The sequence below is a fragment of the Manacus vitellinus genome, unplaced genomic scaffold (assembly GCF_001715985.3).
Source record: "Manacus vitellinus isolate BGI_N305 unplaced genomic scaffold, ASM171598v3 scaffold_58_pilon, whole genome shotgun sequence".
Lineage (NCBI taxonomy): Eukaryota > Metazoa > Chordata > Aves > Passeriformes > Pipridae > Manacus > Manacus vitellinus.
In genome coordinates this window covers 639034-665902 of record NW_021940671.1, presented here as the reverse complement: position 1 = coordinate 665902, position 26869 = coordinate 639034, and the positions used below count along the sequence as shown (strand labels likewise).

General features: G+C 47.4%; 1 protein-coding gene across 3 annotated transcripts in view; it reads left to right on the top strand.

The window, feature by feature from the left end:
• BCR (BCR activator of RhoGEF and GTPase) overlaps positions 1 to 26869 on the top strand; it is a 98877-nt gene that overhangs the window by 53989 nt on the left and 18019 nt on the right. For all 3 annotated transcript variants that reach the window (XM_018081962.3, XM_018081960.3, XM_018081961.3), the window contains 11 exons: positions 7075 to 7179; positions 7687 to 7872; positions 11513 to 11620; positions 12997 to 13057; positions 13571 to 13623; positions 13971 to 14111; positions 22281 to 22402; positions 23468 to 23636; positions 24939 to 25058; positions 25713 to 25788; positions 26381 to 26485. In XM_018081962.3, coding sequence (XP_017937451.1) covers positions 7075 to 7179; positions 7687 to 7872; positions 11513 to 11620; positions 12997 to 13057; positions 13571 to 13623; positions 13971 to 14111; positions 22281 to 22402; positions 23468 to 23636; positions 24939 to 25058; positions 25713 to 25788; positions 26381 to 26485 — 1246 coding nt within the window. The remainder of the gene's footprint in view (positions 1 to 7074; positions 7180 to 7686; positions 7873 to 11512; positions 11621 to 12996; positions 13058 to 13570; positions 13624 to 13970; positions 14112 to 22280; positions 22403 to 23467; positions 23637 to 24938; positions 25059 to 25712; positions 25789 to 26380; positions 26486 to 26869) is intronic.

The following is a 26869-nucleotide window of genomic DNA, read 5'->3' as shown; positions in this document are numbered from 1 at the left end:
AACCACAGGAAATCAAGGCAGACAGGTTATAGGAAAAGCATCTGCTAATTTGGGGTGCTTAATGTGAGATGTGTAATCTTCTGCAAAACCAGGTTCTGACTTTTAGTACAGTTTTCTTCACATTTAAAGTAAAATACCTTTGTTTTCACTCATAACCAAGAGTTAACAGCACTCCAGTCAGACACCCAAAAAAATGGAGAACAATGCAAACAATGATATTTTTATTCTCAGTAATTCACTTAGCATCACACAGACATAGAAGCATTTTGGTGTGATGTTCATCTGCCTTATCCATGAGATCAGCTTTCCTCTTGGATACTGGATTGTCGCTATCTGGATATTGAGGGCATCTTGCTTTGACTTATTTGATGGGCTTGCTCTGGGCTTTGTATTTTTCTGCCAAGTATTTGACTGAGTCCTTCCATCTCCTTAGAGCAGCTCTATCCTTTGGTTGGATGGCACATCAGGATTCTGTCCAGCCACCATAGGGAAAGTGCAGAGTGGCCAAAGCAGTGCCTCTTTCTAAAAGAGAATGAAAGGATCCCTCCTTTACTACTTATAGAGGGGCATCCTGTTTCTCCCCCAGTGTGTAGGGTGACTAACTCCCAGCACCTCATGTCAGTGTTCCAAGAGCTGAGGGTCCCAATGTACTTCCAAAAGGTTTGTGGTGCTCTGCACCTTCTCATATGGGGAGTGTTTTCTAATCTCTCTCACCACCTCCATCATATAAGCAGATGAAAAGATGCTACCCTCAAACTGTGCCATTTTAGCACCTCTTGTGATTCACATTCCACTGGGTGTCCACTGTTGGTGTCCCACGAGGGTGACAAGTGGTGCACCAGCATCAGTTTTGTCTGTGACCCAGAGAGGGCATAAGCAAGGTGGCCATTTGTAGTGTGGATCTCAGCATCCACTTGTCATTTTTGTGGTTGGGAAACCTTAACAAGTGTTTGCATTGAGCAAGAGAGGTTGTACCCCTTCTTCTGGCTCTTCCAGGGTCTCATGCTGGGCTGCTCATGTGTGTCCTGGCATAAGCTTTTACCAAACTTTGCCTGCTGCTCTGAAGCAAACCTACAGGGAGAGAGGGAAAAGGAGAAATAGGTTCCACTGATGCTTAAGTTGTTTGTTTATTTAACATGAGAAGTGGTTTAATTTTCCCAAACCTTTCTTTCTGTAACTTTTGTGATTGAATTTTCCAAAAATTCTGGAAACCTCTCTTGGAAAATGTCAGCCCAAATGTTTGCCAAATAAGACAGTGCCAGTAGCTTCAGAAGGTGTCAGACAGTGTTGGTAAAAGGTTGTGATACTTCAATCCCAGAAGGAGGGAGAATGTGTCTGTCTTTCCCCTACAGCCAGAGTGAAAGGTGGAGAAGATACCTGAACAGAGTTGGAGGAGAACAGAGGGAGAGCTTGCTACAGTATTCTTAGGACACAGGAAAGTGTTGGGAGGGCTGGAAAGTTGGTGACTGACACCATTCAGTAGAGAAGAGTGATTGCCAAGAGTTTTGGAGTGGGTAGCTTGCAGCCTGGAGGCTAAAGAGGATGGAAAGCTTAATTCATTGTGATCCTACTGCTGCTATTCATATGGGGAGAGATTGCAGCCATGAGAAGAGTAGAAATAAGAATGGCCTTTCAAGATCTGCTCACCAGCAAAGCCAGGCTCGGAGGTGTGGAGGTGGGTGCAGGTGCAGGACAGCAGTGGGAAGGCAAAGCTCGTTCCACCCCCCAGGAGAGGAGTCACTTTTCAGTGCAGATGAATTTTTGCCAAAATAGATCTCTCCAATTCTTGCCCATATCACACCAAGGGAGGCAGGAGTGCTAAAGCTGAGCGACCACCTCCTACTGTCTGCTCTGTTTGGAGGAGAAATTGGCTGGTACTTATTGATTTCCAGGTAGAATTTCTCTTCCCTTTTCTGCTGTGCAGTCCATGGTTGGTGCAGCATTGGCAGCCATTGCTTTTCCTCAGATCAGATCCTTTTGTCCTTGCTGTCTGCCAGCTCAGCAGAGAGCAGAGCTGTGGCAGATCAGGCTGTGGGTTTTGCTCCTAGCTTGGTCCCAAGGGGATCCAGAGAAGTTGACCTCTGAAGCTACAGCAATAAATGGGGTTACTGCTCTGCTTGTTACTACTGTTGCTAGCTTGTCCTTCTCTCTCCAGTGTTTCCAAATCCTTCTCCTTTCTTCCTCTCAGTATTTGGGTTGGTTTGTTTGTTTTGTTTTACTGTGGCTTTCTCCTCACCACCCCCAACAGATGCAGTTTTTCCTTTTTATTCTCCTATTCTTTGCTCCTTAAGGGCTCAGCCTGGATGTACAGCCCTTCCTGAGGAGAGCTGGCACACCAGTACTGATGTTATAAATAATGTTGGCTCCTCTCCCTGCTCCTTCCCTTCCCTGCATGGAGCATGATTGGCTTGATTACAGAATTTGCCCTGTTTAATATCACCAAGACAATGAGACACCTCCAACCTGTTTAGCAGAAGCTTACAAATATATTTACACTTTAAAAATGGAAATGAATGGCTTTTCTCCTTTGTAGGCTCTCAGGTTCTGTGTGAGATTCAGAGCTGTCCTTACAGGAAGCCTCTCCTTTGAGCACATTCATTGCCCGGTGTATGAACACACTGTACCAAAGGAAGAGTTAAAGTGCCTTTTATACGCCCACTTTGAATCCCTGATTCTCTTTACAGAGCTGTGCCAGCAGCAACCTCTTTGCAAAATCTTGTGTATTGTGGTTTCTAGATCCTTAATCTGTGTTCTTCTAAGGTTTGCAAGAAAACAATTATTGCTGTTAATTTAAACAAAAACCAGAGAGCCCTGAGTTCTAAACAGAGTCAGGAAGAGCCGAATCTGTCTAATCCTTGGAGCTGGTGAATGTCAGCCTTGCAGTAATTGAGCACAACATTTGATGCCAACCTGGTTAGTAAACTAAAGTGCTTGGGCTGACAGGCTGCAAACACATTCAAAGCAGCCATGGCTCGGGGCCAGTGTGTGTGCTCTGATATCTCCAGAGCTTCCAACCGCTCGGTCTGGCCGTGGGTCAGGTCCCAAGGTTGGGACTGACTATGGCTGTGACTCAATCTTCTGGTTTTTAAGTCTTTGGAATAGCAAAAAGCACCACCCAGTTGAGAAGAGAACATTAGAATTGTATAGGCATGAGGTACCTGTGACACTGCCTTTATCCTGCTTTCCACCTCCTTTTTGGTGTCTGTTTTTTTTTAATGTAATTCATAAGGAGTGGGAGCAAGGCACTGATTCCTTGCTTGCTTGTTCAGATCTGGCTGGGTGTTGGATCCTCACAACTCCCATGGCAGGGAGACAGGAATGCTCTGGCTGCTGCCCTGGTACAGTCTTGTAATATTTATTCTGAAACACAGGGGTGGAGAGGTAGCCAAAAGATGGAAGGGCAGTGGAGAAAGGCTAGACATGGACGCTGGCGTCAAAGAGGCAGGGATGGTCAGAACATGAAATACTAGTCAGACTTGTACAAGTGAAAAACAAGCTAACCAAGCTGGGTAGGAAGCATGGGATGGACTGCTGACCACCTGGCACTCCCTGCTGAGTGGTTAGAGTTTGCCAATACAGGCTGCTCCCACTTCCTGCTGGGAACATCCCATCTGCACTGTGGTAATAGGTGTATTATCCCCTAGCTGATGGGGTCTGATAGATGTGGTACATCTCCTCCCCTTAGCACAAGCAGCTCAGAGATTTCAGACTGCTCCCTTCTTGCCAGGGTGGGGAAAGGAGTCCTCAGCCTTGGCAGGTCTCCCTGTGCTGGTGAGGAGCTTGATACCTCTGCCCAGGATGTTCCCTCTGAACTGCCCTTCTGGCTGGAGTGCAGGAGCTGAGCAGGCAGGGAGCTGTTGTCACAGTGTTGTTCTTTGTTACCCTTTTGTGTTAGATATGGGCAAAGCAGAAATGCCCTTGGCAAGGGGTGCTGCAGGGGGACGGTGGAAGGGCAGTCCCACAGGATCTGTGCCTGCTCACTGCTGTCTTGTTCCAGGTAAGCAGGTGAACCCGTTCCCCATTCTGTAAGTGAGGAATGTTGTAATACCAAAGAATAAACTTACTCCTCTTCTTCCTGATATTGGCACCAGCTCCCAGTGAATCTTGGAGTATGTTTCGTAACAAGTGTGACTTAAAAAGCACCCTGAGGCTGAAGGAGCACCGGGACTGTTTTCCAGATGTTCATTCTGCTCTGTACAGCCCCAGCTGACATTGCCAGCAAAGGCTCCCTCAGCAGGACCTCTTGTCAGGGCACAGGCTCCCGGGAGCAAACACAGCAGCACCGAGGTGGTGTATTGATCCCTGGCACAGCAGGAGCAGCAGGAGATCATCTTTTCACATAGGAGGAGGCTGTATGTAAATTTGAGGTATTGCATTGGAAATCCTGTAACGTGCCATGTGATTGTTGGATAAACTTCCCTGAGGGTTCCTTCAGCAACTGCTGTACCCAGAGTAAAGCAGGCAAGCCCTGCCCTGGCTGGCTGTGTCTGAGGCTGGAGTTTTGCAAACACCACATTTGGAAAAATGCTCCTATTAAAAAGGTTTAGGACAAACCCGTGGACTTTGCACAGTGCCTGTGCGGTAATGGCCAGGAAGGAAGGCCTCCAGTGTGTCCTGGGAGATGTTTGCCTCTGAAAGCACATCTCTTTTAGAGGGAGGAAATTAACATTCAGGCAGAAAATGCTGCTCTGTCAGCCCAGCAAGAACTGGCTGGTAAATTAAAGCTTTTACTTGTGAAGAGGAAAACTGTTCTCAGTGCTGTAAGGAAAACTGTTGTGCCACTGTGGTGATGGGGAAGTTTGAATCATTTAAATGACTTGCCATTGTGTGCTGCTCTTTACAGATGTTACAAACAGACCCAGCTGGTTTTTAAATCCTCACCTCCTCCAAGAGAACCTGCTAAATATAATTATAGTGCTGTGTCAATATTGACCAGTTACCTCATCCTCAGCAGTGGGGACTTTGGAGCACTGTTAGTTTTCGTCAATGCTTCTTTGTGTAGCTGCACTTTTCTTTTGTAAGTGTTGTAAGAAATCTTTCGAAACCAAGAGCAATTGTGTTTCTCTTGCACCAGCACTGCTACATCCCTTCCTCTTTGGATGAAGGCAACCTTTGTTTAATGTCTTGGGGCTGTCTGTCTTGATTAGGCGTGTGTACCATGCCTTAAAAAATGGTCCATGAGCTGGACATCCAGGCACTGCTGGCACAGAAAACATAAGGAATGGTCACAGTGTTGTTGGACATTTCTGTTTGAGCTGTGCAGGCAGCCACACAGGTGCTCTGGAGATGCACAGAGGCTGTTGCAGCTCATTTCACCATGTAGTTTGTCATTGGTTTTCTGCAATCTTCTGAACACGGCTGCTGAATTGCAAATCCTACCTTCTTTGAGATGCCCTTTCAAGATTTTAAAGGGCACTGTGGTTCTTACTTCCCACCAAAGGGTGGGCTGCAAAGACAAGTTCTTCTTTCCATGCAGTACCTGACGTGCGTGTAAATGTTACGCGTTTCCTTAGAGCAGCTTCTGTCTGCCACTTTTATTGAAGAGGTGATGGTGGTATTTGACACCTCACAAAATTTTTATAAAGTAGTTGCTGGAAGTCTTTTAGGCTAGAAAATAGCTTGTGAAATTTAATGAAAGCGTTCAGGAATCAGGATGGTTATTGATGAGACTGAATCCAGAAATATCTGGGAGCGTGAGATCTGTTTCTTTCCTCGGGTGGTGCGTAGGCTCAGAGTCGCACTCAGGATGTGAGAGCTTTCCTGCAAGCTTTACCTATAGCCCAGATGCCTTCTGTCCATCATGAACCTCATCTATACATCTGCAGGGTTCAAGCACAGGACCCTAAACTAAGTGGAGCCTTTTTTTTTGGCAGCTCTAGGGCTTTATGTTCAGTCAATAGAGTGGAGCATCCTGCTGTGTTTCCTGATCCTCCCACTGCTGAAATCAAAAGCTGAAGATTCCTCTGGATATTAAGAGGAGTAGGATGGAGTCACAAACAACCTACCCAAAGCCCTTGAAAAGTACCCTTTCAGAGCCAATTACTGACTCTATTCTTAGAGACATTTAATAACATAAAAAGCTTGCAGGAATTGTAACAAGCTATTTCTATGAATGACAGAAATAAAAAGAACTGGAAATAAGAATCTGTGAAAGGGGGATGTTTCTCATTATTTATAACCTTCATTGCTTGGCCACATTTTTTTGGAAACACTCGGTTTCACTTTATCAGGTTAAACACTTTTTCAGATAACAATTTTGAGAGGAAGCATAATTAAAATTCAACAGAGGGGATGACTGCTTCTCTTAACACTTCATGCTAGTCTTCCTCATTTGCCCATGAATGTATTTATGTTTGGGTTTTTTTCCTCTTTTTCTTCAGTTGTTTTGGTTAAGAACTCCTTCATGGAATCCCAATAAGAAAATCAGCATGTGCGTTCCAAGCAGTGCTGATTATTCCATCCTCTCACTAAAAATAGACATTGTGCAAGCTGGCATTGAAAAATAATTTAGGGAATATTAGAGAGTGGGAGAAGGAACAGCCATCTGGGAGCCGTGGCAGGCTGGGGCTGTGCTGTGTGTGCACACCTGTGGAGATGCAGGGGCAGTGCTCCTTCTGCACGGAGAAACAGGGCTTTGGAGGGCTCTTGTGGGAGGGGGGAGGGAATGGCACACAACAAGGCTCCTGAGATTTGTTTAGCAGGATACATTCTGAGTTTTTAAGTTCTGTCTTTTGAATTTTGTGAAGAGGCCTGGGCACCTAATTGAGGCACCGAAGTTGGATGACTAAAGCTAATAGCTGTAAATAATCTAAGTGACATCAGTTGCTGGTAAATAAAAATTTCTTTACTGTTTTATGTTTCCATATTGCTAGAAACAGGATTCTGAGCGCAGGTGGGTTTTTTGTTTGGTTGGTATTTTCTTAGTCTGAAAGTAAACAAAAAACCCAAGTATGCTCTGGTCAACTGAATGGTATCTTTTACTCCATCTTTATTCTTGGTTTTTTTTCTTTCTCTCCCCCCCCAGTCCCTTTTTAATACTTTTTTTCTTTTTTCTCTTTACCAACTTCTTTGTAGAGCGAGCCAGACCTGGAGAAAGGCCTGGAGATGAGAAAATGGGTTCTATCAGGAATCCTAGCCAGTGAGGAAACCTACCTGAGCCACCTGGAGGCCCTGCTGCTGGTAAGAACTGGGGCCAGATGCCACTTTGAACACTGGCCCTTGAATTTTCACTGCTGCTTCCATCCAGAGTTCCTAGAACTTCACATACACGAGTTACAGGTGTGAAGGGTACCTGTTCCTCCTCTTCTTCAGTAGAGAAAGAGGATTAAAGGAAGGACTGCATATGGCAGAACTAGGGAGTTATTAATGTGGTAGTACCCAGGAGCTCTGTCTTTAAGTGTCCTGTGCTAATTATTAGACACTTTGCTGTACAGTTGGACAGAGATTAAGGAAATGAAGTGCAAAGGGATTTTAATTGCATCATTAATACCCTGGGAAAATCCACCTACTGGGGTGGCTGATCCCCATGAGAGAACTTGTTCATGTCTAGCTTTCAGGAGTTGTGTGAATGCAAATATCACTTATTAATAGGATGAAAAATAAATCTATAGAGGGATGTGTTGCAGTGTGAGAAAGGTGAATGTACATGATTTGCATGATAATGATTTCCATTTTTCCTCATTTCAGCCCATGAAGCCTTTGAAAGCTGCTGCCACCACCTCTCAGCCTGTGCTGACCAGTCAGCAGATTGAGACAATATTCTTCAAAGTGCCTGAGCTCTATGAGATCCACAAAGAGTTCTACGATGGGCTCTTTCCCCGAGTGCAGCAGTGGAGTCACCAGCAACGTGTGGGGGACCTCTTCCAAAAGCTGGTGAGTCAGCTGCCATCACCAGAGCTTCTGGTACCTCTGATCCAGCTCACAGGAGCTGGTGGGTTCCCTCTGGTGACTGTGCACAGACTGAAGGGATCAAAGCCCATGGCTGGATTAGAGGAGAGGCTTCTCACTTTGCCACTGCAGTGAAGGGCCTACAGCAAAATGGCTCTTTCATTGTCTTTAATTAAAGACTCCAGCAAGCTGTGGTGCTAAAATAAATACAGTTTCACAGAAATATTGGATCTCCAGAGTCTCTGCAGCACCATCAAAGCATTTGCTTTAGAGGAAAATGGGAGAATGGCAGTATTACAAAGTGAACTTTCTAACACTGACAGTGAACTGTTTCTCGTTACTGTTGAACTCCCTCACATACTTCCTTCTCTCAGTGATGCTTTGCTCTACCTTGTGCTGATTTGTGGTCATCACCTTTGACTTTGCTTCTCTGCCACCATCCTGGCCTTTGTATTCCCCTTGCTGTTATGCTGATGCAGTCAACCTGCAGCTGAGAATCCTCCAAGCAACCTCAACAAAATTCTCTGAGTGCGGAACAGGACAAAGACATATACAGCATATTCCTGAGGCTGAATTAAAATTGCTGGGTTTCTGAGCCAGATGACAAATTGTTTGCATTCTAGGAGATTTCTTTGGCCCCTTTAGCCTCTCCCCTAGCATGTGCAGAGAGCAAAGGATTAAAGGAGCTGTTTTTTCCTTTTTAGAAAAGAAAAAGAATCTCTGCATTCCGGAGGTGCCTCTGATTCTCAGGGTAGGAGTGACATTCCAGTGAGGGGTTTATTGGCTGGGGAGTGTATTTTCCAGGGTCAATCAATTGTTAGCAGCTGTGTAGCCCAGCATCAGCCCCATCCCCTGTGGAGCAGGGGGAGCTGGCCCTGGAAGATGATGTTTTCTGTGCATGCCAGCAACTCAAGATCAAAATAAGGGAATCTGCTTTTCACTGCCAACATGTTTTAGCCAGGAGGGGTCAAGTTGGTGCCTGGGTAAGTAGTTCATGGTATGCAATTTGAGCAGCTGGTTTAAGAAGACAAACCCAGCTGCTGCTGGTTGCTGAAGCAGAGATACAAAGGCTGCTTGAAGTGGCAGCCTCAGAGACTGCACTGGGCAGGCAGTGCAGCAATGGAACAGCACTAATTGAAGAGGACCTGAGTGTGTTCCTGGGCAGGGCTGGCTGTCGAGCAGCCTCTCCTCACTGCACAGCTCCTCAGGCTCTTGTTTAGGACCATTCCTTGCTGCTGGGTGATCACAGGTGCAGGAGTTAAGCCCTTCTGGCACTCTGCTTTTATGTTCCCCTGATTTTTCTGCATTTGTGACAGAATTGTTGATTTTGTTGGATTAGCACTGGAAGCAGAGGAGCAAATTGCCACAGTGCAGGAAGCTTTGAGCTGCCATAGCAGCTTCAGTTTCGGGTGGTTTGGTACAGCATCAGTGGGAATTGCAAACTCTTTCCTGGATGAGATAAAGCTAATAATTCTTGGCAGGCACTGGGAAGCAACTAGATGAGAGAGACAGCAAGAACATCAGGCATTACAAGGCATCTATACTGGATGTACATCAAATCCTTTGGAGCAGACTGTTTACTCGTGGTCGTGTCATGCAATCTGATGATAAACACTGCAATACTTGTTATTACCCAGATGTCCCTGGGGACATTAATTTTCTTTATATCACGCAAAACACAGCACGGTAGATTGAAGCTACAGATAGTGGATATAAAGAGTTTTAGAATTTCATGTGTTCTGGCACAAAGTACGATCTATTTGCAACATCAAATTGACTGTTATTACACCTTTTCCTGTTGAAACGAAGGAAAAGATGCTAGGCATGTGGGAGTGAAATATGCTTCTCATTTTTGGGGAATATATTATACATATTTCTTTTGTAACTAGAAAGGGAACTGTTTGGAGCTGTTTTTAGAAATTAAGAAATATTTAGCAAATATCCTCACTGATGGGTTTCAGGAATAGAAAAAAAATTTATCCAAAAGCCAACTATTTCTACCAAATCTTGTTTAATTTTCACTGTGCTCTTTTTAATTGAGAACCAGAAAAATTAAATCAGCGTGAAAGCAGTGTGTGATCATCATTGCTTTGATTGGAAGCTCAGTTTTTAATGAAAAAGATGTCTTTGTGATGGCACATTTAGAGGAGGAAAATGAAAGCTTAGAAAGACTGTTCAGGAGTAGCAGGAAATGAAAGAACCACCCAGGAATGGAGAAACTTCAAAGCCATGCCATGTTAGCTGGGATCATCCAAACCTGAATGTCATAAGCCCTGCAAATGATCAGTAGTTCTGGCAGCAGCTTCTTCACAGGATTGTGCCCCTGTGCAAATGCAGATTTCATTCTCTCCTTTGCTGCCAGGGTCATCCCTGCTATAAGTGAGCAAAGTTTTCTTCAGCTTCAGTCATAATTGTGTGATTTTGTATGAGGGTTGAGATTGGTTCCTGGTCTTTCAGTAAAATGTGACCTAGGAAATAGCCTCGCTGTTTCTCAGCCTCTGTCAGCTAAAGAAATTTTTTGGAGGGAATGTTCTCCTGAGAGTGGCTTTTTCTGTTCCATTGTCTCTTGCACAAAGCTCCACAGAGAGCTTTGGCACAGTGGTTGTGAGGGAAGGAGCACTGGCTGAGGGGAAGTAACTGCTCTGGCTGTTCCACATCTCAGGCAGGAGGGTCAGGGAAGGTGCAGAGTCACCAGGTGAGTGCAGCCCTCCTGGTACCAAAGCCCTCCTCAGTGGACCTTTCTCAGCGCTCCAGCCTGGGCTCTGCTGATGGCACTTGCAGGCGTGTTGGAGCTGCTGAGGGGTTTACACACAGCCTGTGCAGCTCTGCAGCACAAAGCCAGCTCTGCACTCCAGACAAGCTTGGAAGCTACCCAGGGATTTCCCAAGCTGGATCTTATGTTCTCTGGCATGAATATGGCTGCAATTCCTAAGTCAGCATGCGGGATCAGTGCTAAGATTCTGTATAATAATGATTTATTACTGCACTCTGAGGCCTGTTCTGTCCTCTTCTGGACCAGTCGCATAATCCTTCTGCTGGAAAAACTGCCATTTTCTGTCACCCAGTGCCACAGTCACTGCCTTCCAAACAGATTGTGCTCTGGATCTCTCTTCTGTATTTTCAGCACTCTGCTGCCCTTATAACAATGCTCATTAATGCAGATATGGGCTAATATCTGGGTTTGATTTACTATATGCATCATACAGAAGCCAACAAGTAGCTTACTGGGGTCACATTTGTGCTGTTGGGCTGAATCATTCCTGATTCATATGTTGTGGCAAAAAGCCAGCAGTTCTAGTTACATCAATGAGCTAAAAGTTTAATAGATACTAATCTGGCAGCTCAGAAGGGAAAAATAGATGTCAGTAATAAGGATGTGTCATTCTAGCAGCCTTTCACATCCTTCACAAGTAAACTTGTTCAGCGTGGATGGAACTGGGTGCATGGGGGCACCAGTGCTGGTTAGACAACACTGACAGGTCAGAGGTGTCTTTCTGGGCCTGCTTAGCATTCCCTGCAGTTCTTTGGTGTGAAGGCACATGACCTGGTCATTAGATACCAAGGCTGACCATCCCAAACTGTCTTCTTCCCCAGCACTTATTTCATTTTGTTTTGCTTCCTGCAGGCCAGCCAGCTGGGAGTGTACCGGGCCTTTGTGGATAACTATGAAGTTGCCATGGAGACAGCAGAGAAATGCTGCCAAGCCAATGCTCAGTTTGCTGAAATCTCTGAGGTAATGTCACGGTGTTCAGACACACGAGCGTCTGGATCTGACTAATCCCCCGCCATGTCACTCCTGTCTGTGCCCCAGGTATCTCTGCAGCCCTGGCTCCTGGAGGAGTGGTGAGCAACCATGGACCCACTCCTCCAGCTCCTGTTCTTACAGCCATTTGTCCCTTGGGCTGATGGAGGTTATCAGAGACAGCCTTTATGTAGGGTCCCCACCCAGGGAATCTGGTGAGAGCTGGCATTGCCTTGAACTTCTTCAGCTCTGTGCCATCTTCATACATTTCTAGAGGAGAAGCTGTGAGTTTCTCAGATGTTTCTCTTGCTAATGATGATGCAGACTGTGGTGTAAAAAGCCATCCTTAATGGCTTGCACTGTGGCTGTCAGTGGGATTGCAGCTTCACTGGCATGGAGAGGTAGCTCTCTGTGTGAAAAGGCAAGTGTGTTAACAGTAATGCTGTAATGCTGTTTTTGGCCTACTCTGATTTCCTCCCTTTCAGAGGAGAGTACCTGTGTCAAAGCATCTTGAAGACTTCTTTTATGCTTCCAAGGCCACCAGCTTTGCCTGCAGTGCATGGTCCCATTGACTCTTTGTATTGTGGTGATTATTTCTTGAAGAACTCAGTTGCCAGGAAAACATGGATTTCATATGTGTCTCCTTAAAAACAATCAGATAAATAATCAGAGCTGAATAATACCAAGGGCATTTAGTGCTCTGAGAAATCTCCTGAGTACCTCCTATAGTGCATGTCCCTTGAGATTTCTATGATAAAGAGGTAAAATATGATCCCTCAGTTTCTCTGTTTCCAAAGGATAATTCTGAATTCATGCTGGTATTTGGACACTTTTGCACTTGTGTCCTGGTGAGGATTTTGGAGCTGAGCACATTAATGCATGTTGTGGTCTGTGTGCAGAGAGCAGTCACAGACAGTGTTCCTTTGCTGCCATGAAAGAACTGACGTGTCCAAGGTCACCCAGTTCCGAGTGCAGGTCTAAGGAAGCATAACCTGGGGGTACTGAATCCCAATCCTGTACTTTATGTGCTGTGACAGCAGCTGTGTCCTTATGGACAGTCTTTCTTCTGCAGGTGATTTAAAAACTCCATCCCTGTAGGAGGTTCCCTGCCCTGCTGCATCTCTATTGGCACGTGCTCCTAACAAAATTGCTTAATATTTGAGATGTGTGGGTGCTTGTGACATGGCAATGATGGATTTACCAAGAAGTAAAGCACATTTTTCCATCCCTGACTTGACCTGTGATAGGGCTGTTCGCCTTTCACTCTTAAGCCCTCCCCTGGAGGAGCAGATAGTCTGTTGTGTTCCCATGTGATATTTCAAGGTGACTGACCATCTGCTACGTGGGTTTTCTTCTTTTTCTTTTAGAATCTAAAGGCCAGAAGCACAAAGGAATCTAAAGATCAGACAACGAAAAATTCCTTGGAAAGTGAGTGATCCGTACAGAGGAAACTGGTTTGTCAGCACTGTTTGGAGGCTGTTGCCAAACCTCCACTCTCTCTTTTTGTTTTTGAGTGCTGGAAGGTTGTGGAGTCTGCTGGCTTTACCTGGGAAGTAGCAGAGCTCGTTCGTAGTAGGCTGTGTGTGGATGGAGAAGGGCCTCCCTCATCAGTCCCTTTGGGCAAAACCAGCCCAACCAAAGGGCTGCTGTGATTTTAAGGGAACATCTGCTACCCAGTGATACCACAAATGCAACCCCAGCACTGATTGCTATATGGGTTTTGCCCTATGGTGGCCTCTGAAGAGCCTGGTCAAGATGGGGTTCCGTGGTGCTTGTCTTCTCTGTGTGTCTGTGTGTGCTTTATTGGCTGTACAGGGATGTTTCCAGTAGCTCATGGGTTAATAAACCTCTGTCTGTACATTCAGTACACTGGACAAGTTGGTCTGTAGGGACTGTATTTAGGTACTTCTTCCTTATGTTCCTGCTGCTTTTCTTTCACAGCCCTACTGTACAAGCCTGTGGATCGAGTGACTCGCAGCACACTTGTCTTGCATGTAAGTATCTGAAGGGTAGTTTGCAAACTTGAGACCCTTTTCTTGTTTTCTTTGACCTTTAAATTTTCCATGGAGCAGGACTGCAAAAATAAACCTCTTGTGCTGCATAAGAGCCTCTTCCCTTTACACTAAGGGGATGGAGTCCATAGGTAGGATGCTGTTATCTCTTCAGTGGTGTCACGGAGAAGTGCAGAGTATTATTATCTCCTGAAGATAAAAAGCCTTGCTCTAATCAGTAAGAAGAAGCTGGAGCATCTTGTCCTACAGCTCTAGCTGGGGGCACTCAAACCCTTCTGCTCTTCAGTGCTGCTCATGGTTCTGTTCTCTGTTTGTGCTCCTGTTGTCAGGATTTGCTCAAGCACACTCCAGTGAGCCACCCTGATCACCCCCTGCTGCAGGATGCTCTGCGGATCTCTCAGAACTTCCTCTCCAGCATCAACGAGGAGATCACTCCTCGTCGGCAGTCCATGACTGTAAAGAAGGGGGAGGTGAGTCTTCCTGCTTTCGTTATTTTCTCAGTTTCTAAATACTGGTTGTGTCTTTTCTGTAGAGCAGACCAGGAAGTTATGCTGTTAATCTGTTTGTTGCTAAGATACAGTTTATGCAGTGTCCTTGTTCTCTGAAGGATGTGGTACAGCTCCCTCTGTTTTCTGTTCAGAAAGCAGTTTGGAAACCCAGAGGAAAAGTATGATTAGAGTTTTCTCCTTAGCATTGTTAAAATCATTTGTCATACATAATTGCTGTGATGCATATTGCTATGCACTAAGTGGATTTGTATTTTACCTGCAAACTGAAACCAAAGGGGAAGCCTGGGAGGAGAAAAAAGTGAGGAAACATCAGAAGTCATGAAAGATTGAGAAAAGCTGTTTTCCAGATTCTTCATTTTCACCATAAAACTAATTTTCTGCATCCTTATTTCTAAAGAAGAATGTTGTAAATATGACTAGAAAGCAAAACAAGTGGAACGTGTTGGGAAAGCCAGGGGAGGTGATTGTCTCCTAAGAATGTGATATAACCCTTCTCAGCTCAGCTGGGAGCTGGACTGCACCCAGAAAGCTCTAAGATGTGCAGTTCCTTTACTTGCAGGCAATGCTGTGCCAGGAGGCCACAGAGCTACTCAGTGGTGAAGTCCTGCATTCCTCAATGGGCTTCGTTCAGCTGCCTCATCATTTCACTAGGAAGGGGTTCAGCCCCTCCTGACCAGGAAAGGCCAGGACTGGCAGAAGTGTTGTGAGAGAGAAGGATGTAGGAGACTGGACAAAAAGAGGTGCAGCTGAGATACTAAATGTGTAAGAGGAATTGTGGCAGCATGCCAGAGACACTGGCTGGTCAACAGTGACCCAAATTACCCTGTACAAAAACATCTCTCTTAACAGGAGATTGTTAAGATACCATGAACTTTCATGATTTATTCCCAAATCTTGACAGCTAAACATGCTTGCTCTTAGCTGTTAAACTGATTTTCAGCTGACAAAAGATTTGCTAGAAGCTGCAGTACTGGGAATTTGGTGCACTTTGTCCTGCAGGTGTTGCTCATTGTCTCGTTTTGCCAACCGAGGAAGTCTGCAGCTGAGAAAAGAAGAGGAGGGGCTGAGCAATTGGAGGCTGAGGTAGAAGCTCAGACATCAGTCACCAGGGCCTCAGTGATAGTAGATGGCCTCATTAAAGTGGCTGCTGATTGAGTCATAGCAGAAATCACAGGCTAGAATGCCCCTCGCAGGGGAGGGAGCATTTTGTGTTCTCTGGTTGTCTGTCAGCATCTCAATGAGGGATGAGGCTTTGAAAAGTGTCAGGCAGAATCCTAATGAGGTGCCAGAGCCCAGGCAGAGGGGCAGGCTCAGGAGGATGATCCTGATGATGGCTTTTTGGAGCGGTGTATTTGTCAGATCTTAGAAAGCAGGACTGGGCTCAGCAGGCCTGTTCACACTCTCCCTGGTCCTGCAGTGACTCCAGGTATGGTGTGGGGAGGGAAGAAGGGGACATAACAGAGGAGAGGGCTGTGGGTGTGCCGGAGGGGACTGGGAACCCTTTGTGCTCCCCCTCACTGCACACAGCTTTTACTGAGCCCAGGGAAGAAAAGGACTTGCTTCTGATGCTTCCCAGAGTTTGCCTTCCACTCTGGGAATCTAACAGTGAATATTTTCTTTAGTCATTTGGCAGCAATATCCCACTTTTTTCAGAGCAGTAATGCCCCAGTGGATGCCCTTCTGTGTCTAGAGAGTAGGTACGTTCACTCTCCTGTAGTAATCCAGAGACACAAATCTGCTCCCAGCTACTCTGTGTGGGTTAGTGATGGCTGTTCCTTCCTCTGCAGGCTGCTCAGCTTGGGGTCATAGCTGGGTTTTGTTTATGCCTGTAAATCTTTCCTTTTCTACTTATCCTTTCCTCCCACTCGCCTTGCTGGTGCTTCCCCTGGGGTGACAGGACAGTGTGTGGATTGCATCTCCTAATTGACTGCTCTCAATGCATAATGCATTTTTTATTTTAATGAATCACCAGCTTGCTTTGATGGCTTTTTTCATTATTTGTCTTCCTCCCATTGAAATTTCCTTGGTGGAAAGGAAGGAGGGTAAAACAGCCTTTTCCCCTCATGTATTGCTTAGGTGCTGATCTCAGTTATCTTTTTTCCCCAGTCCTTGCCTTTTATGTGGAATATTTTTTCTCTTTGAGTGCGTTGTGGGGAGGAATCAAATCTCCTTTGCCAGCCTCTTGCTCCTGCTCTTCTTTTCAGGATTGCTTTGAACTGGGGAAGGCAGCCAGTTGTTAATCTCCCTAGTGACAGGCTGCTAAGGAGGGGAGTGCAGGTCAGGAGAGAGTACAGGCTCATCAGCACAGCCTTCCTCGCTCTTGCAGAAGGTGATTCCCTGCTTTGGGAGCACTGGCTCAGTCTGACCTGCCTGCTGGCTTCCTGTGTGATGCCAGGTATCTCTCCAGCCCCCTGGTCCTGCTGGGCTCTGTAGGCTTTGTTCTAATTCTGGATTTATGCAGATGAACTGGAAGGTGTCTGTGGTGCGGTTTAATTTGCTGGGCTGAATGAGCATTCCAGGTAGTGCAAAGAGATGGGAACAAAGGGAGTAAAACCTTTCACCAGAGGGACAGAAAGAGCTCCAGCAGGGATGGCAGCATTGGTGGATTGAGTCTGTGAACAGAGAGTTTGGTCCTTGCTGACTGTAGCAGACTTCTCTGCTTTGTGGTCTGCTGAGGGCTGTGGTGCAGAGGAGCCAGGAGAGCCCCAGCCTGGCAACACAGGGGAGCCAGGAGGGCTTGTCTGGCCTTTGGGGTCTCTTTCCATTCAGCTTGATATGCTGCATTCTCTTGCTTTGTCCTTCCCATTTTTCTACTTTTATAGTTTTACTTTCTTACTGTTCTTTTTAATGGATTATCTGCAGCAATCCACTTTGCTAAGCCTCTGAATAACCAAACGAATACATGGAGGGAAAGGATCTGAGCAGCACTGTACCTTGTGACTGGGAATGTGAGTGGTGGAGAATCACCCACCCCTCAAGTCCAGGGAGCAGGGCACCTTCCCTGCTCCCTGCTGATCCTGCTTCACCACTGCTGTCTTAGTTTAAATAGGGAACGTGGTTAAGGTTCTACTGGGGATGGTGCCCTGGGGAAGAAGGAAAACAAATGCTTTAGGATGAAGAATGTGCCACTATTATGTGCAGAAGGAGAGGAGTAATAACCTTTTTTACTCTTATTAACAGAGCAGCTCTATGTACTGCACCTTGTGTTTTTTTTCAACTAAACCCAGATGCAAATGACTGTAGCACTTGGGTCATCTTGCAAGGGAGCAGAAGTGCAGACTGAAGCCTTTGGAAAGCTGGAAGCTCAACGTGGTGCCTACTGCTCCTGGAGGCCTTGGGCAGATGTTGTCAGTTGAGCACTCAGAAATGATCTTGGCTGCTTCACACTCTGTCTTACAGCTGCAGCCAGAGGGCTCCTGGTGACAGGAGCTTCGGGAAGAAGAAAGAAAGGCTATTAAAATGCTCAAAGTGCAGCCAGTTTAATTCCCTGGGCAGAGCATCCCTTTATTCTGCAGTGCTGGTCTTGCAGCACACGCACACACACACACACACGAGGAATCATTTTCTTCCTACGCTCTGCAGAAAGCCAAACCAGCTCTTCCTCACTGACATGTGCCAGTACCCATCTCCTGCTTTTACCCTCCTCCCTCTGCCTCACACATGTTCCAGCCCTTCCTGGGGCTCTCTCCCACGCACACACTGCAGGGCTCTGCTGTCACCACATCAGATGAGCTCCTTCCTCGGCACACAGGCGAGGAGAGATGGCCTTTTGTGCAGCTGTGGTTCTGGTTGAGTAGGTTTTTAAATTCCACTTTTTGTAATGTGTCTCAGACAAGCTGGCCACACTTCCTGGAGTTAATCAGTCTGTGACAGCAGCAGGATTCTCATATGCAAACAGCACAAAAACACCGTAGGATGAGTAGATGAGCACACAGGTAGTCGTGAGGTTGGTAGCAGAGGAGGGGGAGATGCTTAGTGAGAGAGGTAAGAGGAGGAGGACAGCAATAGGCAATCCAAAGAGGATAACCAAGCATTGACAGAGGTACTCCTTTGTTCAGAGCACTGAGGTGGGTGGGAGAAGAAGCAGGTGAAAAAACATGCAGAGAAAAGTAGGGCCTGGAGAGGAGGCTTGGGACTTACATTGTACCAGTACAGGAGCTTTGCCAGAGCCACTGAAGGTAACAGATTGAAGATGATCCTAATTCAGTCTATTATGATACAAAATTGGGAGGTTTTCCCCCTAGGCTTCCTGGAACAACTTTCTGTAGCTGAGCTGAGCTGAGCTCATGTGCTGGACACTCGACAGTCTTGGGGGCTGTCTGTGGAAGAGCGGGGGTCGCACTGCCACTGTACTGCCACTCTCACCCTAAGCTTAGGTTTTCATGCATGTTTATGTGGTTTTGTGTAGTTTATGTTGTTTCAGGGTGTTTTAGGAAACCATTATCCCCTCTGGCAACCTCTAACAAACAGAGTAACTCTGGAAACAAGGTAGAGAGATGGTTTCCCACATGTGGGTTATTGTATGTCATGTACAGCAAGATTACTCGGCCAAAAGGCCTTGTGTTTCAGGAGACCCTGTTTAACAGGAGGCCACCAAAAGCATAGTTGGTGGCCCTGGGTGGGAGGAGTTGACCAAAGTGTTGGTTCCCATACTGCCAGAGAAGGCCTGTGGAGCTGAGGTGGCACAGGCATCTGACCAGCAGGAGTCCTGTCTGAGGGGGCTGCTGGCTCCCCCAGGGTGGGAGAGGATGGGCTGACTCATGTTAGGAGGTCCAGGAAGGTGCCCTTTGCTCCCACGCTGTGGAGTTTGGCAGGGATCTGGTAAGCCAGTTGGGAAATCCTTTTATTGTTTCCCTCTGACCTGCTGAACCTCCCGGCAAGATGACTAATGTGCAACAGAGGATGTGCCCCTTAGCTGGAAGTGCCCCTCCTCGGCTCCATGGATGCTGAGCAGCCTGGGACATGCCTGTTGTGCCCAGCCATAACAAAAGTTCTCTTTTCTGAGAGAAGCTGGTAGTGAGGAGAGATTTCCTGACTTGGTCCACACGTTTTCTCCCATACTCTCCTCCCCAGATGCTTGGTTGCTCTTGTGGCAGTTTAGCCCTGCTGCTCACTGGAGGGAGACCTTTCCAACTAGCTCATGAGCAAGAAGATATGAAGACTGAAAAGTCTGGGAGGCTCAGTGTTTTCCTCTGAGTGACTGACTGGAATATATCCCTTTCATCTCTTTCCTTCTGTTCCAGCCAAGCTTAGGAAATACAGCCTTCTTGTCTTCCCACCCAGCTCCCTTTGTGGGACTTTTTGCTGCCTCATGGGTTGCACTGTGTCTGTGTCAGTCAGGATACTTGGTAGCCAGGAGTGCAAACCCAAATAAACCCAGTGTGACTGAGGCCACCTCAGCACAGGTGGGAACTGTGAAGGTTGGTGAGTCATGCCCCTGTTTTGGCATCAAATGGCTGAGCTCCCTGCTCGGGTTTTGGGGCGATGTGCTCTTGGCAGGGTGCTGGGCTGGGCTCTTGGCTCACCTCACACACTGCCAGTGCCTGGCAGAGGTGGGCAGAAGGCCAGGTCAGGACTGTGCCATGTCCCTGCCAGTCAGGGAAAGGACAGTGTTGCATCCTGCTGGGGAGCAGAGATGAGTGAGCTGTGAGAACATCTTTACACCTACGAACAATGAGCAGAGGTTGAGCTGGCAGTAAGCAGTTATTCTCATTGCCCCAGAGGAGCTGAGCTGATTTGCAGAGTAATTAATATGCATCAGATCTAGAAACCTGAGATCAGGGTTTTGGCTTGCTCAGAAAATATCTTTTCCTGCTTATTATTGCTCCCAGATGAAATTCTTTGCAGCTCAGGAGTGCTCTTGCTACCGATAACATACCTCCTCCTGTTTATTTAGTTTGAAGCTCAGTGTTTCTAGTTTCCTACCTGGGGTTTGTTCACCATGCAGGAGGGGAAGGCGTGCACAAGCAGCAGCGGCATTAATGCAGGCAGGCGTTCGCCCCAAAACCACTGAGGAGGAGCCAGGAGGATCACACCCACCTAAAAATAAACACTAACGTATGTACAGGCCCTTCTGAGCCTGTATCACTGCTGGATGCCAGATCTCCACAGAGTCCTACCCAGAGATGGTGCAACATTCTGCTAGGGAGCAGCCTTGCTTCCCACAGCGATGGGAAAGGTGCAGCTTTTGCTGCTGCTGCTCATGGATTTCCAGGACCTTTGTGTCATGGAAGGCAGCACCCAGATAGCTGCTGACACTGCTCTGGGTGCTTTCACAGGTCACTGTGGTGCAGCTGCAGACAGGAAAATGCAGGCTCCTAGTGCGTGTCAGGAAGTCTGGGGTGCTGTGGGACAGGCTGTGCAAACAAGAATTGTGTCTGCAAGGGCATTTCTTTGCCCTGCATTCCCTGCCGTGGTGCCTGCTGGGCTCAGGACTGATGTGGTTTGTTTCCATGTTGGAGAGCCAAGATGGGAAGAACCGTAGGCGGGAGGAGAGGCAGCGTGGGGGGTTTGTACTCCCACACCCTCGGCAGGGAGCGTGTGCAGGGCTTGTTAAGTCACGCAGAGAACAGAACCTGGGGGGCATCACCTGAGAAACTGAGGCATCAGCTCTGGTGTGGGTGTCCTGACCTGGCTCAGGGGAGCTGCTTTCCTGGTGCTGCAGTGCTGAGCACGTGGAGCTGAGCTGCCTCGTGGAAACAGAATTTTGTGTGTGTGTTCCCAGTGTGGGGATCACTGGGATGGAGCAGGTCAGCAGTGAGTCACACAGGCAAGTCCTGAGTGTGGGGCTGGGGAGGACTCACGGTGAGGCAGCTCAGAGGTTTTGGCTGGCCCTGGACAGTGTCAGCAGAGCTCTCCTGTCTGCAGCCACAGTGCTGTCTAGGCCATGTGAGGGATGTGTGACATGTCACTTGGTGGTGTCAGGGCAGCATCCTCTTAGCTGGAATAACAAGGAAATAGTTTGGGTCATGGAAAAGTTCCTTAGTGTGCCTTAGCACGTGTGGTGAAGCTGATGGTTCCTGCTTGTACTGGGCATGAAGTGAGGCAACACTGACAGTTACACATATTGGTGGGAATAAAACTTGCCCAAAGTTGAATGGCCCTGTTTGGAAATCAGTGGGAGTTATCTATGCCAGATGTGCAGAGTCCTGTTGATCCTGACAGCAGAGTGGAAGGCCTGAGCACAGAGCAGGGCATGAAACTCCTGATGTGGTCACTGGTACCTGCACACAGCCATCTGTGTAAGTGCTAGCACTCCAGCCTTTTAGTCTTTTAACTGTGGACTCCCCCCCCATAAGGGAATTAGGAAAGCAATGCTTATGCCTGCTTGTCTGTGCCTCTTCTTTAGGAGATTGTAAAGCTCCCTGGAACTAAAAACAGGAATAAAGGCATCAGAGTTGTGCAACTTCTTTGAATTTTCTAGATTTGGCGAGTCTTTATATGATATAAAAAGAGATTTCAATAGACATGGAGTGGGGGTATATCCAGATGGTTCTATTAAAGCACAGGCTGATAAGAGACTACTGAGAAGTTTGCTGGATACACATGTTCAGGAATTATCCCTTAGCAGCACTTGTAATGAAGAAGCAGCAATGGCTGCTGTTGCTGTTCAGCTGTTAATGTTGACAAACTCTGCTGTGACTGGGAGAGGAGGTGTCCGAGGAGGGCTTAGCTCTGTCCCTGGAGAGGTGGCTGAAGCTGAATGCAGAGGCTGGGAAGTGGCTCTGGGAGAAGCGGTGTGTGCTGCTCTCTGCTGGCTCCAGAGGGGACGATTCCCTGGCAGAGATTCAGGAATTCGGGGATTCCGGCCCTCCGGTACACAGAGGCTGGGCAGCGACTCACAGTGAGTTCCACTCAGGCTCAGAACAGGTGATGGAGAGAAGCCTGAAGTCTGACCGAGCACCGGGTACTGAAGGAGATGCACGGCCATCTGTGCCTCTGGGAGGGAGGGCAGCAGCAGGGAGCAGAGTTTACAGCCAGGAATATTTAATAGGCTGTCTTCTTTTTTTCTGAATCAGACAAATTTCCTGAATTTGCTCTGGTAGGAGTCACGTCTGAGGAATGTGTTGCCCCGGTGCCAGATCTGGAGCTCGTGTTGCACTGACACATTTCTCCTGCTCTTTCCCCCAGCACCGGCAGCTGCTGAAGGACAGTTTCATGGTGGAGCTGGTGGAGGGGGCCCGCAAGCTGCGCCACGTCTTTCTTTTCACTGATCTGTTCCTGTGTGCCAAACTCAAGAAGCAGATTGGAGGGTGAGATTTGCCTTCTGAACTGGGTGCTTTGCACCTCAGCTGCAACAGAATCCTGGGGTTAGCCAGCAGTTTTAGTTGCATGTGAACCCCCTAACCTGGGTAACTAAAACCCACAAGATGTACTTAGACAAGGAATAATCAGCAAGGCAGGACTGTTTCTTGTATGAGACCTTGTCCATGTCCTGATCCCTCAGGAAAGGTTAATTCCTCCCATCTCTGCCCTGAGCCTTCCTAGGAAAATAGGATATGCTGTAGGTGCTGATATTCAGGACAAATGCCATTAATTTTTCTACTTTCTTTTAATAGGTGACATTCTTCACTTTCTTTTGTGACTAAGGTTATTAATTTTGGCTTTGCAGCTACAGCCTGTTAACAGCTTTACAGAAAAATGCCAAAGGTGCAGTAAACAGACTGTCAACCCCAAAGGGCAACTATGAAGACAGTTTTGTTGACATTTTTGACAAATGAGGGGGAGGAACCATTACCAACATATCTGCCTCAAATAGGGCTTCTCTTCATTTGGTAAATGTTCTTCTAATGGAGAGCCCTCTCATCTCCTTGCCCTCCTCAAGCAAAAAGTTATGCCTGCCCTTTTTGAAGCACATGCTTGTGAGGAATGAACCTTCAAAGCAGTGGGATGTTCCCAAGAGTGGATGTTCCTGACAATAGAGGTGGGGCTCACCTGCCCCATTTGGGGAGGCAAAAGAGACCTGGGTTTAGGTCACAGGTGGCAGCCAGGTCAGAGGTTTGGCACAGCTTTAGAACTTTGGCTGCATGGAGGCTTTGAAGGGAGAGCACATGGGACTGAAAGGGTTTGCAGGAGAGGGCTGTGGTTTCTTAGGATAAAAGGAACTAGCTACCAAAATGAGTTGCCTTGTGTACTTGTGCTGGCTATTGCCCTGCTGGGCTTTCTTACTGGAAAGCAGCCTTTTGCCAGACTTTTTCCACATAAAATCACAGTAAAGTTGGACCCATATCTGTATCTTATGCACTATAGCTGGGAAGGGGGAGTGGGTATTGTCAAACACCAATAATAATAAAAGGTTTGGACTTTTTGCCTTTCAGGAAAAGCCAGCAATATGACTGCAAATGGTACATCCCACTCACTGACCTCAGCTTCCAAATGGTGGATGAGTCTGAGGCAGTGCCCAATATCCCCCTGGTACCTGATGAGGAGCTGGATGCCATGAAGATCAAGATATCCCAGATCAAGAACGACATTCAACGGGAAAAGGTAACAGGGGCTGAGCACTCCCTGACAGGTACAGACTCAGTGTCTGTGCTGAGGTGCTGCAGCAGCAGCACTCCCAGGGCTGCACAGCGTGGGGAGTCGTGTTAGAACAGGCTGTTCAGCAGAGGTCTGTGATACCCAGATGCTTCACAGCCCATCATTGCTCATCCTTGTGCACAGCTTGAATGATGGTGCCTTGTGGGGAGGCAGAAACAAAAACACTCTGTAGTGGTACCCAGTAGCTTCTCTACTTCATGAAACCACCTGTGACTGCTATCCCTGAGCATCCCTGTGCAGGGCAGGGCTCTTATGCTGTGGACATGAGAAGGACTGGGATTGTGACATGCAAATTTCTAGCTGCTAAAGTATGATCCTGCAAGTGATTTTTGGTCAGAAGCCATGTATTCCTCAGTTTTTGCAAGCTCAGTTATACCTTTAAATCTTTTTCCTACTTCACTGATGTCAAAGCATCAGCAAATGTATGTAGAACGTTGACTGAACAGTCTGACACAGACATGGTGTCTCTGGCCTTCTCTTTGCTTGCAAGACATGTTTTCTCAGAGGTGTTAGGTTCCTGGAACCCAAAAGAGAAATAAGAGTTTGAAAACTGAAGGCCTGCTGGTGTGTAGAGCTGGATATGAATAACACTGATCGTGTCGTGACAAGATTATTCCCCACACTCCTGCCTCTCTGCCCTGGCTGGCTTTCAGAGAGGGCTTCCTGGAAAAAGGAAGATATTAGGAAGAACACTCCATGGAAACCTCTTACTCACCAGGTGCAGGTGTCTTAAGATACATGCTGTGGTGCATCACTGCCAAACAATACACATGGCTGGGTTTGGAACTGGGTTTTATCCAGGAAAAACTGATTTTAGCTGACTTCTGATGAAAATGGATCAGTGGGTGGGAGCGTTCTGGGCAGCTTCTAGGGAAGTTCCTTTCAGTCTCCTTAGTTAATGAGGAGATGGCAGTGTTGTGGCTGCCCAGTGACACGATGCTGCTGCAGCCTCTGGGCAGAAAGTACAGGGTGTAACTGGGACAGTGGCCATGCACCTCTGCACCTTCATCTGGGACAGCTGGAGTCAGGGAAGAGCCGAGTGTGAGTGTAGAGGTACTGCAGGAACATGTTCCTGAGCAGCTGGGAGCCCTGTGGATCCTGTTGACAGCATTTCTTCTGCCATGGGGCCATTTCCCTACTCACAGAGGGGAGGGACTGTTGATTTTAAAATATATCCGTTAGTGTAAATGGGATAGATGTTGGAGAATGACATGTGTCCTCTGTCTCCCTCTCTCCCCCACCCTCCAGAGGGCCAATAAAGGCAGCAAGGTCATTGAGAGGTTAAAAAAGAAGCTCTCGGAGCAGGAATCCCTCCTACTGCTGATGTCTCCCAACATGGCCTTCCGGGTGCACAACCGCAACGGGAAGGTGAGAGGACATCCCTGCCCCCCAGTGTGCCCGAGACCACGGGGGCCTGTGGGGGGGGGGGTTGTATTGGCTGTTGCACAAGGAGGTCTCTGTGGCCTCCACTGTCTGTCCTGAAAGCCCTTTCCAAGCAGCAGACCCCCAGCCCTTGCTGTACCAAGGGTTATGATGACATCCTGTAAGGCTGTGACTAATCTGTCCCCTGCTCTGGCAGTGCTGTGACCTGTCACCGTGGCCTTTCCATGCACGTGGCAAAGGATTCTCACAAGACTGTGTTACTGCTTGGTGACAATCCATGAGCTGGTCGCTGCTTCCTCAGCTTGCACCAGTGTCTAGGCCTGTGCTGGAGGCTTTTGGGGTTCCTGGTGTTGTGAGCATGGCACAGAGCTGCCATGGGAGCCCATGGCTGCAGGGACACAGCTGCTGTTGGCAGGGTGGGGCTCAGGGGGCTCTGACTGTCCATGCTGGCACTGCTGGTGCTTTGCCAAAAGATCATGTCCACAGCCCTGCCTGTCCTGACAGAGCTGTGATGCAGGACAAGTGGCAGGAGTGCCAGAAGGAAAGTGTATCCAGCACATAGCTCTGGAGGAGGGTGGGGACAGGCAGGCCAGCCCTCAGACTAATGCACACCCTATTTTCTTCTCTTCTCCTGGGCAGAGTTACACGTTCCTCATTTCATCGGACTATGAGAGGGCAGAGTGGAGGGAGAATATCCGAGAGCAGCAGAAGAAATGTGAGTGTCCCTCACCTGTTATTGATACACTGTGATCTTACTGGAGAGCAGGAATCCAGAGGATGAGGAAAACCTGCAAAATCAGAGATATGGATTGAAATCCCCAGCACAACAAGCATGTCTCCTGTCTCTGCATGTCTGAGGCTGTTTGGGGACTTCTGCTTGCAGCAAAGTGTAGGGAATGTGTAGGGAGAACACAGAGTAAGTGTGGTAGAGATGCTCCCGTTTACCCTAGAGATCAGAGCTCAATTGCACCTGCAATTCCAGGTACAGGGAACAGCTGCACGCTTTTACCTGGCTCCAGTCCAAAGAAACTTAGTTACTTTTTTGGCAGGGGTGGTTTTTGGCTTTACAAGAAAGTAAGAACCTCCCCTTGTTTCCTGTGAACCATCCTGAGAGTTTTTACTCCCCACAGTAACTCAGTGTGCCCTCAGCAGAGCTGGGCTGCAGCAGCAGCACAGCCCTGAGCCCCTCGTGCTGTTGCTGGACACTGCCCAGGGAGCAGCCAACCCCTGTGTGCCCTGGATGAGGGAGAAGGTATCCAGCCTCTCCTTTAGATTTGAATTCCTCCCCCTTTGAATCTCCTTGGCAGGCTTTAAAAGCTTCTCACTCACATCGGTGGAGCTCCAGATGCTGACAAACTCCTGTGTGAAGCTTCAGACAGTCCACAACATTCCCCTCACTATCAATAAGGAAGGTAAGACCTTTGGTTTATGTTTTCACGTGGTGCAGCTGCAGTGAAACTCTCCCCTGCCTGCTTTTGTGAATTCCTCTGGTTCTTTTTGCTACCCACTGCAGCCTGGTGATGAGTTACAAACTGAGAGTCCCTGTAAAACAAAACCTGAGGCCATGTGTGACCAGCCTGTGTGGTTTAGTTGAAGTAGATGATGGCATACCAAGAGAGAGCAGCAGGAACAAGAACAGTCTGTCATCCCAATGCTAATGCTGCAACAATAAAAATACAAGCTCCACGTTATGTGGCAACATCTAAATTAGCAAAATATTCCCCAACATCCTCCAATATATATTCATTGACTATTAAATGGTCCTTATATGTAGCTGTTGTGCAAGGTACTGGAGT